The sequence below is a fragment of the Magallana gigas genome, chromosome 3 (assembly GCF_963853765.1).
Source record: "Magallana gigas chromosome 3, xbMagGiga1.1, whole genome shotgun sequence".
In the NCBI taxonomy this organism is placed as follows: Eukaryota; Metazoa; Mollusca; class Bivalvia; order Ostreida; family Ostreidae; genus Magallana; species Magallana gigas.
In genome coordinates this window covers 52,888,631-52,906,887 of record NC_088855.1, presented here as the reverse complement: position 1 = coordinate 52,906,887, position 18,257 = coordinate 52,888,631, and the positions used below count along the sequence as shown (strand labels likewise).

General features: G+C 34.1%; 1 protein-coding gene across 2 annotated transcripts; it reads right to left on the bottom strand.

Annotated features, from left to right (window-relative positions):
- Nucleotides 1–2,252: 2,252 nt before the first annotated feature.
- LOC105331827 (serine-rich adhesin for platelets) lies at nt 2,253–8,161 on the bottom strand. 2 transcript variants are annotated; one of them, XM_011434185.4, is made up of 6 exons: nt 8,016–8,161; nt 5,824–5,967; nt 4,349–4,726; nt 3,932–4,051; nt 3,714–3,842; nt 2,253–3,592 (listed from the first exon to the last, which is right to left on the bottom strand). In XM_011434185.4, exons 1-6 carry the CDS (start codon nt 8,029–8,031, stop codon nt 2,637–2,639), a joined length of 1,743 nt encoding a protein of 580 aa, XP_011432487.3. In that variant the 5' UTR covers nt 8,032–8,161; the 3' UTR covers nt 2,253–2,636. The 2 variants fall into 2 exon arrangements, with proteins under 2 accessions (XP_011432487.3, XP_065936381.1); XM_066080309.1 differs by having other exon boundaries at nt 4,349–4,714.
- Nucleotides 8,162–18,257: the final 10,096 nt, after the last annotated feature.

The following is an 18,257-nucleotide window of genomic DNA, read 5'->3' as shown; positions in this document are numbered from 1 at the left end:
AGTAGCTTGCCTTGTTTTAGAAATTGATAATACATAGAGCATGCTCTTGCGTATCGAATCAACTGACAAAATCTCTATATGCAGGTGATGAAGGTATATTGCTACATAAGTAAGGAAAGTTGACGATAGAAAAATTTAACTCATCTCGTTTATCATAAAGTTTTGTTGTTAAGTTACCATTAATGTCTTTTTCTATTAATATATCTAAATTTGAAACAGATGACTCAGACTCTGTGGTATCTTTTATTTCAAGTTCACTGGGGTATAGTGAGTCGACGTAAGAATGGACAAGTTTATTGTTGTGAATGGTTGTATAAAGTGTAGAAAAGTCGTGAGTTTTTGATGCTATGATTTCAGTAAAATTTCTTTGGAGTCTTTAAGTATATACATCTGATTTACACCACTTGTTTAATATACTGTAGTACAGTACTTGTGAAGTTTCTCCATAACTGCTGTTAGTATCTTAGTAAGGAGTAATGAAAGAGACATTGTAGAATATCATCTGTTTATACATCATCTGTTTATACCCGGAGAATTTCACATGAACAAAAAGGAACATCGTAGGGAGATTCAAAATGGGAAATGTTTAATTTTTCTCCATTTCGAAGTACTCGGGAAACCTCGCACAATTTTTGAACGTCATCATCCGGGATACTCGATGGTTTTTGCAATGAAAAATCTTCATATACTGCCTATATTTGGTTGTGTATTGTAACTTGAAACTTGAAGCAGTAGAAGGGGCATTTCAGAACAGATAATCTTTGGGGGTTGATTTTCATCAACTCTCCTATACAGTTACTTTGGCAAAACGGAAGTGAAACAGTGTTTGGACTTGCATGTAAGCACAATCATGAATCGAAAACCATCACCGCTGACAAGACTAAGTACTTGATAATAATCAAAAAATTCGATGTAATATATTCAAAAGCAATGTTCTTTAAGGAAACTTATCTATAAATAACTTTAAAAAAATCAGTTTTTTAATGGTACCGGTAGTCGTAATTGTATATATTCCTACGCCAGATTAACAAAAGCACCATTTCTACAGCGGTAGCGTTTGTTATCAAGGGCAGGTTATCCAATATAAAGATAGGACAAGTACGGGTGTTGACTAGACTTAATTATTTTGTTTGTTAAAAAATTGTTTGAATACAATTTTTTAAACAAAATATGTTTGAAAGTATTCAAATACAGCAAAGAAACTACTTGCATGCTAAATTACATATCGTTGACTTTAGATTAAATAATAATCAATAAAATCAACTCCCGTCAGTACTTCAGTACTTTGATTTTATTCTAGTGAATGGATGCAGTTTGAGCACAAAGGTATTTATTATTATCGAGATATTACGCAAAAAGTGGTGGAAGCAAAAACTTTGAACAAAGTATAGAATCCTGTGTTCGGTATTGCTTTGAAACAACACCGTTTTCTGTGCAAACGGTATAAAAGTCGGGAAGGTTTTCTGAGAACCAGATGAATAGCTATTTAATCGAGGAGAATATAGGATTTTAGCAGTATAGTTTTTAAAAAGCTGATTTTTGCTTTTTCTTTATATGTTTAATGTTTGTACTACCCGATTTGATAACAATGGCATGTATTTAATTAAACGGAAAATTCTCAATTTTTGGTGTGATTCAAAACAGTAGTGTCCACACTTCATTTCATAACTACACATAATAAAAAAAAACCCTTTAATTGCATTGCAGCGCACCGAGCAGGCTGACAACAGGTTTATTTTTCAAACACATAAACAAGCCATTGGACAAGGCATTAATATTGAGTAACATAAAATTTCAATATGTTCATCCATAATACTATGGTATAACATGATTTAAGCCTCCTCTGCCGCCCAGGAAAAACCATAGATAAAAAAAACCCAGATGATTTGAAAATACTATGGAAACCTGTGTATCCGCGGCCAAATGCGGAGTCAGCAAACATGCGAGTGGCGGCAGCTCACTCTTTGAATAATTTATAAAAATAGGAAATATGAAATACACACACACACACACACACACACACACACACACACACACACACACACACACACACACACACACACACAGATATATATATATATATATATATATATATATATATATATATATATATATATATATATATATATATATATATATATATATATATATATATATATATAAAACAAAACAAAAAACACGATTTGCTCGGGACAACCTGTGCTAGAAAATGAACCTTACTGACAACCCATGAATCAATTTGAACACGTACACTCAATACTGAAATTTTATTGGCTAAATACTCTATAACGAGTTAAACTTTGTAACCCCACACTTTCGTAATTGTTTACATGTCGTCAGGACAATTATTTTTCGCTGTACTTCGTAACGCGAAAATCTTTAATAAATCTTACGTTTTTATATATTACAGTCAAAATTAGATGTTAAATTGCCCTTATGGATCCTTAACCTACCCGTTATAGTCATGGTAACATAATATATTAATAACAACACTTTCATTATTATCTTTTATGAATCACCACAGTTAAAAACTACATAGTAGTTACAAGATCATTCCTATTAGTAATCGAATCGAAACACATGAAATCAAGAACTCTTGAATAAGGTTTTGGTAATATACATATAATTTTTAAAAATTAGAGATGGACTTCGATTGCCTTCTTGAGTCTATTTTTGGACCCCGTGATGAGTTTGAACGCCACCACTTCCTGTGCCTTCATTTCGCCGTGACTGACGTATAAGATGGAGTCTGTCATTCCGTCCCTAATATCTAGACCCTGAGGCCGCTTAAGTTTCATACAGGGTGTTAGAATATGACCGTGAAATTCTCCGGAGATAGCAAACATGCACACACGGTTATTATAGTAATCTGCAACATAGATGTTATCTTCAAAGTCTGATGTTATACCGTACGGGAAGCGGAATTGGCCAGAGTCCTGGCCGTAAGATCCGAAACTGTGGAGGAAATTTCCCTCGGAGTCGAACACGTGTACACAATGCTTGGCGGAATCACACACGAGAATTTTTCCTTTACTGGTAACGTTAACGTACCGCGGCTCCTCAAAGACTATTGGTACTTCCGGTTCGCCTCCGAGTCTCTTCAGTACCTCTCCATCCTGGTCCAATATGTAGACAGAATCCGTGCTTACGTCACTAACGATGATTCTACCCTTCCTGTCAGTTGCTACCCCAGATGGTTTTACTAGCAAATCGCAAGCAATGTTTGTACAAAACTCTCCATTTGCACTAAAGATCGCGAGACACCCAGGTCTTTGAAGAGAGACGACGAGCTTTCCATTGGGAAGGACGGCGGTTGCCCACGGTTCCGTCCCGGGTCCAGTTTGAATTTCACTCATAACTCGCCCACTTCCATGAAAAAGAGTCACCCTGCAATTAATAATGTCTGTAACAACAATAGAACCGGAACTGACGTGCGAAACGGAAGTAGCATTGCGGAATTGTCCTTTTCCGGTTCCTCTTTTGCCAATTACATTGTGTAGATTGACATTTACTCCACTTGCGTCGATGTTGTCAGAGCAGACAGAGAAACGCCTTTCTCGTTTGTTGAATTGTCTGAATCCCACGGAGGGACCTGCAACAACATTAGACGTATTTATATTTTCATTCACGAAGATTCAATTTATAGAAAACTTAATTCCAACCAAATTTTATTAAATTATCCCCGATATTCTGTCCATTCTAAATATACGAACCTCTTCTAAAACTTTCACAAAGACCCGGTGAAATACAATTTTCTGACGGACATCTTTGAAAACTCTCCCTAACAGAATCATCTGTAGCATCAGGAAGTCTGTTTGGGGAAGGGGGGTCACTTTGTCTACCTGTAAGCACCCAAATTAAATATTTGAGTCTGATACGTGTAGTTTCAATGCACTATATGTATACATGCATATCAGAAGCAATTGCTCACCTGATTTTGACACCGCAAGGCTTCCATTAGACAACGATCTTCCCCGAGTTGACCTTCGTGCACTTAATTCATCGAAAGAAATTTCCTCACTTCCGGAGACCTGTCTGGCGAAGCTAACCTCTGTAATGGAAATGAACATTGACATGTTTCAAATAGTGATATGATAATTTACTGCGGGACTAAACAACGTACACCCAAAGCAAATGTATTCCCAAACGACTCGGATTTCATATTACCGTAAATGCAATCAATGCAATATACACGGCACACGTGAACACGAAAATAAAATGTCATTAAAAGACAAAATTATAAAAAGACACCCAAGGATATAGTTTTGAGGACTCAAACCTTCAAAGGGCCGGGGCCGGGGGCGGGGGGGGGGGGGGCGGTTAAGGATTTATGAGATGACAAACTTACCCGCGGGGGTTGTAGCAGTGACTGACACTGGGGGAACTGTGACGATATCCGATGCAGTCGAAGGTTTTCGGGAGGAAGGACAACTAACATATCCACTTTCTGTGAAGATGTCCGATGCAGCGGAAGTTCTTCTCGTGGGAGGACAACTGACATACCCACTTTCTGTGAAGATGTCCGATGCAGCGGAAGTTCTTCTCGTGGGAGGACAACTGACATACCCACTTTCTGTGAAGATGTCCGATGCAGCGGAAGTTTTTCTGGAGGAAGGACAACTGACATGCCCACTTTCTGTGAGGCTACCCGATGCAGAAGTTTTTCTGGAGGAAAGACAGCTACCATATCCACTCTCTGTTTCCCACTGGTTGACTTCAAAGGTAACTGTGAATAATTACGTATATTTATTCTCAAATATTTAAAAAGTACGATGTCAAATGCTTGTATATGTTTATTAGGTATTTTACTATTAAAACTAGCAACCGTAACAACGATAGGGCCTGCCTTATTATTTGCTAGTAATCAGGTCAAAAATATGCAAGACTTTACTGAATAAGGTATAATTTCACTACTAACCCATTGACTTTGCTGCATACTTATCGATAATACAAGATTTTGTTGTATTTTAATAACTTGATATGAATTAAGAAATGTTTAAATTTAACTATTAAATGAGTTTTATAAATATTATTATTTTGGAAAAAAAAATACATTACGTTGAACCCGATGTCGCGGGAAAGTAACTTGCAATTATGAAATTTATGAAAAAAAACCCACTTTGTTGAAAAGTTTACACTGTAAGTAAGTAAGTAAGTAAGTAAGTAATTGTTTATTAGAGTGACATTGTGTATGACATTTATATTATACAAAGTATATTTCAAACAATCGTAATTTGCACCCGGCCCCTTGGACCTACATGTATAAGTCACTGTATACAATTGTAACTTTATACATGCATGATTTCAAATTTATATTATATTAACCTTTGGACATTGATAAATTACATTTCTGATGTACAATGGTTTAACACATCTACTTTTGAATATTATCTTCCTGAGCTGGTATGCAGAGTTTATAAATCTAGCAGTTTGTAATGGGAAATTGTTGATAAATGAAACAAATAAATATTGACTATTATCAAATTCTTCGAAATTCACCATATAGAAATATATACATTTACAATTATGTATTTACAAGTATTTATACAATGCCTATAAACCATGTGGTTTTGAGCTAATAAACTATACTATATAATATAATGTCTTAACTTTATGATAATATAAATATTGTTGATCAGAGTTTTGCAGTATATAATGTACACATCAAATAATGTCTTAACTTTATGATAATATAAATATTGTTGATCAGAGTTTTGCAGTATATAATGTACACATCAAATAATGTCTTAACTTTATGATAATATAAATATTGTTGATCAGAGTTTTGCAGTATGTAATGTACACATCAAAGCTCTTAGTCACCTGAATCAATGCAAGGGCTCCGATCATTTGAACTTTTGTAGAAATTCCGAGATGGGTCAGTCACAGCAATGCTTTTCTCTACCTCCGCTTCAATGGTGAACACAGGATTGGTCTCCGATATTGATCGAATACGGGACTTTCTTTCTGAAATGATCCATAATTATAGTTTTTCATTGAATGTATAAGGAACTTCTTCGTATTTTTCACAGGGAGTCCGAAAATAGAAGTGTATAACGTTCATTTTAAATGGGCATGGTCACGATTTGGGTCAAATTTTATTTTTTTATTTTTATTGTTTACAATGTTTTAGTAATGCATTTCTAATGATCAGTCATATTTTGAGTGGCAGTCGTAGAATTCAAAGAAAGATACAGAGCTCACAATTCTTTGTTATGAAAACAAGGCTCGTGCCATGTTTTTGTTTACATTGGTTCAATATGCCGATAAAAACTCTTCTTCAAGTTGATTTTTTTTAATCTGCTAATTTGTTTAAACATAAATAAATAGTCCCTAACGATTGTCACATTCATTTTAAGTCTAAACCTGGAATTTTCTTATCAACTTTCAAAATGTAAACAAAAAATTTGTTTACAAAACAAAGAATTGTGAGCTCTGTATCTCCCTTATTAACTCAACCACTGACACTCAAATGGTTGACTATTAGAAATGCCTTACTAAAGCATTGTAAACATTTAAAACGGATAAATAAATTTTGACAACAATCGTGACCATGTCTCTTTAAAATTAAAACTAGAACTGAAAACTTTCTAAAATTTTGACATTTTTGTTTTATATGCGAATTATAATAAATTTGGCAAGTTTTCATTACAAAAACGTTTAATTAAAATATGCACTGGTGTGGTCATACGGCTCACAGTTTTAACCCGTTACGTAACTAACTGTATAGAGTCTTAATTGTGGTATTAATAATGTATTAAAATAAAGTATGAGGCTATGGTGAAGTGTTCCCAACGCAGCTATATATGTAAAAGTTGTTCCAAGCTTTAAATAGATAAAAAAAAATGGAGAGTGTTTTCTCTCCACACTGACATGTCTGACGCAAGTTGATAATTTTTATCTGAAAAGTAGACACTAAGTACGAAGCAATGTTCCAGCACAGAAAGTCCGATGTTACATCGGCTATAAGCAGGCTGTGACGGTCCGACTTAACGCCTTCACCAACTCTACACTTCCAAACTAATCTGTGTTAATTATCATAATACTATTCTTTCAAAAGGAAATCAAGAATTGGTAATGATAAAAACCATAGACTGAATCACCCAGCCGTATAGTTGTGATAACTGCACATGGCTACTGTCTTAATAACATGTACAGTTTACTGGTTTTTGATTTGTCTGGAGATTAAGTTGAAAAAATTGCAAAGACTAGTGTCTGTGGGATATTTTTGACACAAAAATGCATGTATCATATGCATGACTATCATTAGTTTACTAAGAAATTTATTTCAAAAGTTTCATATAGTCTTTTATCTGTCGGATTTAAAGTCTAAAATTCTAATCTAATCCAAAACAATATCTCTCCGCCTTTCTTTATAGATTACATAAGAATCCAACTTCAATTTTTTTATATCAATAAATACACTTCTTATCGTTTTTTTTTCTCATTTGAATTCATTTGGAAGTGATGAATCAATAAACATGGATAGCTCTAAATAATAATGGGTAAGGGTCCTACAATTATAAAATATCGTAATTTCGTTTATGGCCGATACAATATAATCATATCCCAGTATTATTATAGGTTTACTATAGAATAATCTCGTTGCGTTTATCTACTCCATAATGCCTCGGTCACTGGCGTGCTCTGTGTGACCGTGATTCCCGGTTTCTACACTCATGGGCTTGGAATGCAGTTTGTTAAAAGTTTGTCTTTTTGATAAGATTAATCAATTCAATCTAATGCAAACAAGTTTTTCTTTATTTTTCTTTAAGAAAAAAGACAAAAATGTTGAAATGGAAAGATTTATAATCGTAAATATCGTTTATATCAAACATGGACAAAAACCCCGTGGGACCAAATTTATCCAAAGATATTACACTTCTTAACTTTGCAAATCTAAAAAGACGCGATAACTTTTTACAATAACTTCGGTGAAAATAATATTGCGTATCTCTACATAGAAACAATGGACATATTTCACCAAATTTATAAAAGTTTGAATTTCAACTTACTTGTGAAATGCATCATCAATATCTGGCTTCGGTTTTACAAATGGAATGATAATGTAAACTGCATTGTATGTAGCACGTGTTTAAATAGCCCATTGATAGCGAGTATAAACAAATCAGTGGGCGGGTATGGACACAAGAATTACCTGCTTACAGATATAGGATATCGGCGGAAATACAGCACCTTTATCAGTGGAACAGGTCAACAGACAGTTTATTCCCATTTCGCCTTTTAACTTCTTTAGTAAGCCTAAGTAAGTTCTGGGATAAATCAAGGTGAGATGAGAACTGGTATAAACATCAAAACAAGTACTAATATTGTTTGTATAGCATTACTGGTGTTATCAATAATATTAGATTGTTTGTTCTTTTAATAAAATATGAGTAATTAATTAAAAAAGGGAAAAGCTCTGATATAAAAATGTTTTTATATTGAAATTATTCATGAAATAATTTGATTTTTCGTGTGGATATTATTTTATATCAGCTAAATATTCTCAAGTAAATTTTCATATTACATTAAATGAACAGACCCCTTCCCATTAACGGAGAATAAACTCAATAGAAAACCACAGACACTTAATTATGTCTTTGTAAAGGGTTCAGGTGTTTTGTCCTTTTTTGTACTGATAAAAATGTGGTGCCAAGGAAATGACTTCTGAAATAATTTCAGTAATTAGAAAGTATTTTGAACGTAGTCTGTATGTGTAAATATTAGGTAAAAGAGTAAACAGTTTATATATATTTGTGACTTGTATATAACCTAAGTAACAATTGGGAGTATGAACCAGCATCGCCGTCACAGAAAGCGCTCAAAGATTGGATGTTTACACTAATATTTTACACTAACATTCAGACTTTAAAAAAGGCAATTTCCCTTGATTTGAATTCCCAAGACACAATTTTTCGTTTCTTATCTTTAACTAGCTGGTTTTGATGTCCTTGGATCTTCTTTGGTTGTACAAATACCCCCTTTTTTAAGCCGAAATGGCCTACATTGATAAGAAATGAATAATATGTGTGACCGAATTACCTCCTTCTTTGTAATACAGTCATCAAGGACGTAAGTATTTATACTTAGTATATATACGTTCCTGTAGTCACAAGCAGATAACTTTGACCTCCCTCCTGAGCAAAGGTCACACCACAATACTATACGTACCACTGGCGTTGGAAGCAAATTGAAAAGGGGGGGGGCTAGACTAATCCTCAGAAATATTGAGAAAAAAACTTATTCCCAAAATCATGTAAATCCTAATCCGCGGGGGGATTACCTATGCTTCCAAAAATAAATTTACCTACCCAAATTGTTTTCCCAAATCATGAAATTCCTATTCCGTGTGTGTGTGTGTGGGGGGGGGGGGGTCCCCTAGTATGCCTATTACTCCAAATTCTCAATCTTTCAAGGTAAGCCTATTACTCCTACTTCTCAATCTTTCAAGGTAAATTTAGGAACAATTACATTTCCGGCGAGAAAAAGGTGATTGGGGGGGGGGGGGGGGGGGGCTTAACCCTCTATGATGATATGTGCCTAATGGTTACATCTAACTTTGCAAAAAAAGTGGGGGGGGGGGGCAAGGCCCCCCTAGCCCCCCCCCCTGGTTCCGACGCCTATGCGTACTTGTGTACCTGTTTTATAAAAAAATAACTTTGTCCAATTAATTTGAAATTGCACTGCATTACCACGTGGTGCGAAGCAATCACGTGATGCTGTTGAACACGCCCATTTCAGACCATTTCAATTAATCACGAAGCGAGATTTGATTGGTCGTTGTTGAACATATTGTATTGCATAAAATATACAAATGGTTCCAACACAAGTTCTTGTAACTTACGAGATTCTTAGAATGTATAATTTACACCTGTCTATTATCTTAGAATTGAAAGTACATCGAAATGCATTCCATAAAAATGGCTGAATTATTGAAAAAAAAATGTACATCGATGAATAATATCTAAACAGTTCCATTTGAAGTTTTGTTTTATCACAAAGACACTGGAAAATGTAAAGTTAGTATGCGGGTAATTTTGTGGTACGTTTATATGAGCTATCCTGTTGAATTCAAGGAAATACGAAGAACAATCATTTATACTGGTGTCTCATAATATCGCGGTACTTATTTTTTTCCCTAAAAAAAGATATACCAAGTTATCATTTTCACATGTCATAAGTGCTGTTCAAAAAGCTTGTATTAGACTAGCTTTTTTGAGGAACATTAATTTCCCAACTTACGTAGTTTATTTTGTGTGCTATTTTTAAATCACAAGTCTTCTTCACCTTCAAAATTAGAGAGTTCTATTATAACGGGCAGTTTTTATTTCTGTTAAAATAAAATATGATTCTTCATGAAAGCAAAGTCACTTAAACTGGTTAGGGAATGAAATATACATTCTATTATGCTTTTGATTTATTTTTTTTTCATTAGATATATTGTGGACTTTTGAACTTGCTTTCTCTCCGGAAAAAAATTTATTTGCGAGAAAAATTTTATTTGCCGATATATTTGACAATCTTCTTTCCACTCATCCTGAAGTTGATGCATGAACTCTTAGTGGAAAATCGCGGAAAAAAACGGGATTCCTATTTTTTGGAATATACCGCGATACAACGGAACCCGCGATATATAATGAGAAGAGAGTATACACTTTTCATTTCCCCCCTCTATTTTATCGTAGACAGCCTCCCTAGAAATATGCATTGTCAAAATGAAACAAGAAACATAATTCATCATTTGTGGTAATTCTTTTGACGCTTGTGTCAAATTTACTAATTCTACCACACTGTTTTTTACAATAGACAATATATCAATTGAATAAAATAATTAGAAAAAGCTGATTTCTACATAATTAAGTGAGCTAGAAAATTGTTGTCTGTCCAGTAATTTCAAGCATCGTTAAAAAAAACAGCGAAAAAAATGACTCAGCATTTCAGAGTTGCAACAACTTACCAAATTGTCAACTTTGCAAAATACCGTCTTTGTTATTTGTGTTATTATTGACAGGAAACAATAAACAGTAAAATAGATTCACATAAGAAAACAAAAATAACTTACCATCTTCTATAAAGCTTTTAAATAAACGATCTCTTAGATGCAGAAAGGTGAGGATGGACAGCTTCATCGCTCCAAGTCAATGCCCACTAAATCTCCCAGGTATGCTTTGTTTTATTAATCCGTGAAGTATTTGAATAATAGAGTCGTAAAACATAGCACCGCGTAACGTTTCCCGCAATGATGACAGATACGTTTTTAATTAGTGCCCTATTTTACAAATGCCCTTCTGTTGTGATGTAATGCGTGACTAGTTCTCTACATTAATTGATATTTTGGGATACTCTTTTTATGCAAATTTGCGTCCCTATGATCTCTCTATCATTTTTCCAATAAGTGTTCAAACTCTTTTTATTAGATGACATAATATGACATCTCAGGGTCTAATTAGCGGCCTATTTTACCGTAGCTTTTCTATTGATAAGTAATGCGTGACTACTTAGCTGAATATATCGATATTTTTGGAGATTTTTTTACTGTAAAGCTGCTCCAGTGTGTAAGTTTTCTTTATCAAATAAAAGTTCAAACTCTAAATAGAAGGAAAAAATAACAAGTTAAAAATAAAAGTAAATTCACTGTCTCTATCAAATAAAAATTTGCCTTATTGAAAAAATAGAAATTTGTGTGTGCGTTTCTTTTTCGTAACATAGTAATAATCAACGAATTAAGACTTAATTAAGTAAGCGTCGTGGATGTTTTTTTTTAACATAGTTGGCATTACCTGTGGTCATTCTCATCAACTCTCTATACCAGAGCCATTTATCCCAACAACTGTTAACAGTATTGCCAAGTATATCAAATCATGTATATTATCTATTTATGAATAAGTGCACTTTATATGGTTTTTTTTTTTGGGGGGGGGGGGCTGATTTATTTTAATAGAATGAAAAAAAAGCATTTTGTTTCGGAGAAAAATACTAATACATGTAAGTCTTCCCTACATCAATCATTTAATCTTAAAAAGTATATAGTTTATGATGTGAATGTGAAATACTGAAGTGTAAAACACTACGTAATATCTTGTTCTTTTGACAAAATAATTCGTGTGCACAACGATAATTATCTTTTCGTACTCATAATATTATAGGCTACAGTGTCGTCGGAAGCCAATTGACAAGGGGGCGGGGGACGGGGCTAGACTTATCAGAAATCTTGACAAGCCCAAAAAATGGAAGGGTGGGGAGGGGGGTAAGAGTTATGTTTAAAAACAAAAGTGGGGGGGGGGCTAAGACCCCTAGCTCCATCCTCCCGGTTAGGACGTTGCAGTCAGACACTTGTATATCAATTGGTTAAACAAGTATTTTCCTAATTTGCACAATAAGCATCTAAAATAGCATAAGAAAACACGATAATTTCATTAATCGGTATGTTCCACTGGTACTTTGTTGTTCTTATCTTTGTTACAATCAATCATATGTCGTAAATGTTCCACCGTACTTCAAGTATAAAATTGATAGGTGTGGTTTGATCTGCTAATGCTATTCAGAGTGCTTTATCATGTATTCTATAGATAAACTGTTTAATATTTACCCAGAGTTTTCTCATCTAGTATATAATTTACTTGCATTCAAACAATACATAATTGAAAAAAATGAATTAACAAAGGAAACTTAAAAAATTTGTTCTTATGTCTATGTAGAATTGCAGCGATGGAGATTAGCCCTAAAGACAACATACAGGTATTGAGAATAGATCTCAGTCCAAATTAACTTTGGCAATGCTTCTCATAAGCCGTTGTAGGTCTGTATAGCTATCGTCCGATCAAACAAGGTGGGGGAGCTTTGTCATTTATTTCATTTACGATTCACGTTAATAAAAATATTAAAGATTGAAAATTACAAGTCGCTACTTAACCCTATGTCTTGGAGCCAGGAAATATCGAAGATAAGCAAAGATTTATGTTTTAGTGTAGAAACCTCGAACGAATCTGAGTGCCCAGTGTTACTTTGCAGAAAGCATGACCTTTTTAATGACAGACTCTTGCATAGATTCAAATTTGTCAAAAAAATTACAACATTTAATGGCATATGTTGATGCATACGCGTCTTCCTCTAGCTGTTAAAATATGCTTAAAAACTTGTAAGGTCCTTGAATAATGTCTCCTATCTGACATTGACATTTCTAGGAAATAAATATTGAGACGTTCTCTCTTCTTTGAAAATGGTTTTTAAGTAATTACCATGCATTAGATACCTAATTTTCCTTGACTCTCTCGTTCTCCCCGAAATTATATGTTCAGCATTTAATACAACATGTTTGATCAATTATTTATGTTAGATTTAGTCAATATATTGATACTAATTTACTTTTTTATGGCAACAACAACCTACCTTTTCATATCAACAAATGTACAAAAGTTTATAGATGAATTCCTTGAGATTTAAATAATATTTCTTTGTGTATATCAATATTATATTTTCTTTTGCTCTAAATTTATATGCATGATAACTATTGTTATATTTAAGGAGAGGAACTTGTACGTTGTTAGAACTTGTTTCTAATCCCTTTGTTTAATCAATAAAATATGTTCAAAACAAAACATTTAATTTATCAAATATTTTTCATTCAAATACAGGAAATGTATGACTTTCATGTTAATTAAGGGGATAGGGCCTTCATGATGTTCAGTATTTACTTGAAATCACAAAATAGTTGAATTTGCGATAAATCATATTTTTTGCCTATCTTTAACGAGTTTAGATTCTTTGCCACTTTTGGAAAGTTCTTGAGGACAGTCAGCACAACTTCAGAGATGATTTGTGGAAATTAAGCTGCGTACAATTGCAAGACAACTAATGACCTTAGACCGAATTTATAAATGGGAAATATTCATCAGCTACAAAAAGATTCAACTATAAGCCGGTAAAATATTCTAATGGCAATTAAATACTAACTAGTAAGTTCGGAATAAATGAATTTGTAAACATTTGTACATTGATGAAGATCATTTTAAAATTTTAAGAAATTGTAATTTCTTTTGTAAAACCAGCCTTGTAATCAAAGTGCGATTTGAATGTACCTGATTCTATCTTTCTTCCATTTGTTTAAAACTTAAACGACATGTCACCAGTAAAAGAATGAAAGTAAGTTGGTAAATGATATTCGTGTTTATTATCATTATGTGACCTACAGTCGCTGATGAAGTGGAATGAGACAGAAAAGGTTATAACAGTTAATTTACAGAAATTAATGCAGAAATTCAGTCGGACCTTGGCGGTTAGGAAATGACTTGAAGGGCGGACTTTAACCTATCTGTAGAATGTTTGGAGGATCTTTCTCGTGAGAAACATAGCAGAACAGTGTTGATAAAGTGTATACACATGTACATAATTTATTGTTGATTAGTACGTTTAATAAACTGCACAGAAGGAACGGCTAAATCTGACGTATGTATAGGGACGTATATATGTTATAAACTCTACTTAATACACTATTACTACATGTATATGCGCGATAAAACTGAAGTCCGTACTTCAATTCGGCTAATTTTCGACTGAACACAAAGAAGTCCATGTATAGTTGACCCCGACAGTTAAATCTAAACAACATTGACCGATGTACGTATTATCTATCATGTATTTAGAATAACATTTTCACTGAATAAATAAGTAATATAACTGAATAATGCTAGATAATACGTTTTTAAAACTCAAGGACTGCGTAGGCTATGTTCATACCCGGAAAAAATTGTTGAAAGTGGTTTTATCGTGATTCGATTTCGTCAGTAGCTGTATGAATACAATTGGAATTCTAAGAAAACGCGGAGAAATATTCATTAGATATAAATTTATTTTCATGTGTACGGAAGCCGAGTGGTCAACACACTTACCATCAGATCTTCCTTAGATTTTATATACGATTTGTTTAACTATAAACTATCGTTTAGTAAAGATAAATCCATAAATTTTAGTTTTGAAAATTTAATATCCTGTTCTATCCTTATACAGAGCTCTTCTTTTTAGGGAGATTAATATAGCCTAAAAATGGCCACGACCATCCAGCTGTTAATGATCAAAACATGCCGAAGAAAACTTTAAATAAACCTGGATACGTGATTCAACACTTAATTTACGGCTACCGCACCTTCTTTGTTAAATTGAAATTCACAACAATACATAACTCACTTCCAAGAATGGTTTATATTCATAAAGGTGACACAAGTCAGGCACGTAGCATCAGGGGGGGGGGGGCCCAGGGGGGGGGGGGCCTGGCCCCCCCACTTTTTCTCGCAGCAACAAATTTTTTAAAATTTACATATGAAAAATGGAATTATCATTGAGTTTGCCCCCCACTTTTTTGGAGTATGTAAAAAATTGATATGAGAATAAGGAAATGTGTAGTGAAATTGAAGCTATATAGTACGCCAGCCCCCTGCCCCCCCCCCCCCCCCCCCACTTTTTCTCGCAGCAACAAATTTTTTAAAATTTACATATGAAAAATGGAATTATCATTGAGTTTGCCCCCCCCCCCACTTTTTTGGAGTATGTAAAAAATTGATATGAGAATAAGGAAATGTGTAGTGAAATTGAAGCTATATAGTACGCCAGCCCCCCCCCCCCCCCCCCCCCCGGATTAGGATTTTGAAAAACTTAAATTTTTCCTTCTTTTTTTTTTTTTTTTTTGGGCTTGTCAAGATTTTTTGGATGAGTCTGGCCCCCCCACTTTCAAAAACGATGCTACGTGCCTGCAAGTCAATACATGGTTTTAATTATAAGATATAACAGTACTTTGAAAATTTTATATAGGGGATAGGTCATTGAAATCTATAACAGTATACAAATATTGACTGGGGTTGAGGGCAACATTGATTATATTAGCCCCCGAGGGACGAAATATTGCCCGACGCGAAGCGGAGGGCAATATTTTCGTCCCAAGGGGGCTAATATAATCAATGTTGCCCGAAAACACAGTCAACATTTGTTTTGTTATATGAAGAAACAAACCTAAATTTAAGAAATTAATTGAAAACAGATCGCCGTAATTTTCTCAGCTCAACAAAGAATTCACGAATTCAATTTTGTGCAAAGTTCATTTCCCAAATATCCTCAGCATCAAACGGCCACTGGTGATATTCCACCGACCGTAAGAATTAACATACTGATGTTCTACCTGATTTTACTTCACAGTAATTCGCAAATCCTTATATCCGTTATGATAGCAAAACGTCGCATTGCGCCTCCGTTGTTTACTTGCCTTGACTGACTGTCTTTTATGACGTCACCTTGTTTTGGAGTCGCGAAGAGTTATTCGCGTCATCGTTTACGAATCAACAAATCAGAGGCGATTATTTGAAATAGAGGGAATGTTCTCTAGATATTATTCCTAGCCGGTCAATATCAAAAAAATATTGACTGGTCAATATTTTTCGGACGAGCTTATATTACAATTATTAACTATTCATCTATATAGAGTTATATAGTGAGAAAATACTACTGAATATAACAATAAATTAATCAATGTCATATATTATATAAAGCCAAACACCTAAGTATAAAATAAATAAATAAATAAATATATATATACTGTCGCATTCTGTTTTATTTATTTAAGTACTGTCGCATTCTGTTTTATTTATTTAAGTATTTTTTGCTGTACCAAGGCTTTATTTATCTACATATATATATATATATATATACGCTTTTTTATAATCCGCTTCGCGGATTATAAAGCGTAAATTGCCCCAACCCAGGTTATACGAGTATAACTTGGGTAGACATTGAGTTCATTTCTTAAATAACCTGGTTTGCACGTCACAAGACACGTCACAATGCACCAACGTACTAATTCACTTGACGTTACGTTTGAATTTTGAACAGATTTATATCATTTTTAAAAGTAAAACGGACTCAATTTGTACAGCAAATTCCAGAAAATTAAATTATAAGGAATGAACTCAATATCTACCCAAGTTATACTCGTATAATTTAATTCTGGTTGTAACGCGGCATTTGATTGGATAGAAAAATTTAGTTAAATTTGTATAACCTGGTTTGCACGTCACAAGACACGTCACAATGCACCAACGCTAATTCACTTGACGTTACGTTTGAATTTTGAACAGATTTATATCATTTTTAAAAGTAAAACGGACTCAATTTGTACAGCAAATTCCAGAAAATTAAATTATAAGGAATGAACTCAATATCTACCCAAGTTATACTCGTATAACCTGGGTTGGAGCAATTTACGCTTTTTTATAATCCGCTTCGCGGATTATAAAGCGTAAATTGCCCCAACCCAGGTTATACGAGTATAACTTGGGTAGACATTGAGTTCATTTCTTAAATAACCTGGGTTGGAGCAATTTACGCTTTTTTATAATCCGCTTCGCGGATTATAAAGCGTAAATTGCCCCAACCCAGGTTATACGAGTATAACTTGGGTAGACATTGAGTTCATTTCTTAATTCGCCCCACCGGGCTCTTCAGTAGATTTAAAAACAAAGTGAACAAGAACATTATGACGTCAATCTCGTGACGTTAGGTAGGCAACGTTATACAAACAAACTGTTGAAGACGTGATTATGACGTCAAAACATAGTGACGTCAAAACATTGTGACGTCAAAACATTATACAATGCATAAAAAGAGTCAACACAATTATAATAATAAAAGTCCAGTGTCTCTTGTACATAATTATATACATTATGCAGGTGTTAAAAATACAAAATATTAAGAATTTAACTTAGTTTTAAACAGTTTAACAAAATGATTTTCTTTAGCTTTACGCAATTGTTCATTGTTTTCTTTCACTTTATAAAAAGGGAAAATATAAAACATTCCCTTTCCGCATATATCGAAATGGCCGCTGCATGGTGTGTTCCTCACAGATGGGTCTCTAATCTGCTGCTTGTGGACGCGCACTCTATCTGCCAGTTTGGTTCCAGTTTGTCCTATATAGTTGTCACCACAAGTAGGGCACGTCATGCAGTAAATCAGGTTCTTGGATTTGCAATTCATTGTTGAATTAACGTTGAAATGCATACCGTTCTTGAACATTATGGATGGGCCGGTTTGTAGAAAAGGACAAGTCCCGCATCGTGGATCCTCGCATTTAGATACAGTTGGTTTTACGTGGTTTGAAGTGAATTTGGCTTTGGTAAGAATGTTCTTCAGATTAGGAGGTTGCCGTCTGCTGTGAAGTATATCATTAGGCTGGATCAGTTCTTCTAAGTTTTCCAATTGTTGTAGAATAG

Coding starts and splice junctions, on each gene's coding strand:
- LOC105331827 (XM_011434185.4), bottom strand. Junction 4,727..5,823: donor GAGCCCTTGCATTGATTCAG/GTGACTAAGAGC, acceptor AATTATTCACAG/TTACCTTTGAAGTCAACCAG. Junction 3,593..3,713: donor TTGTGAAAGTTTTAGAAGAG/GTTCGTATATTT, acceptor ATGTTGTTGCAG/GTCCCTCCGTGGGATTCAGA.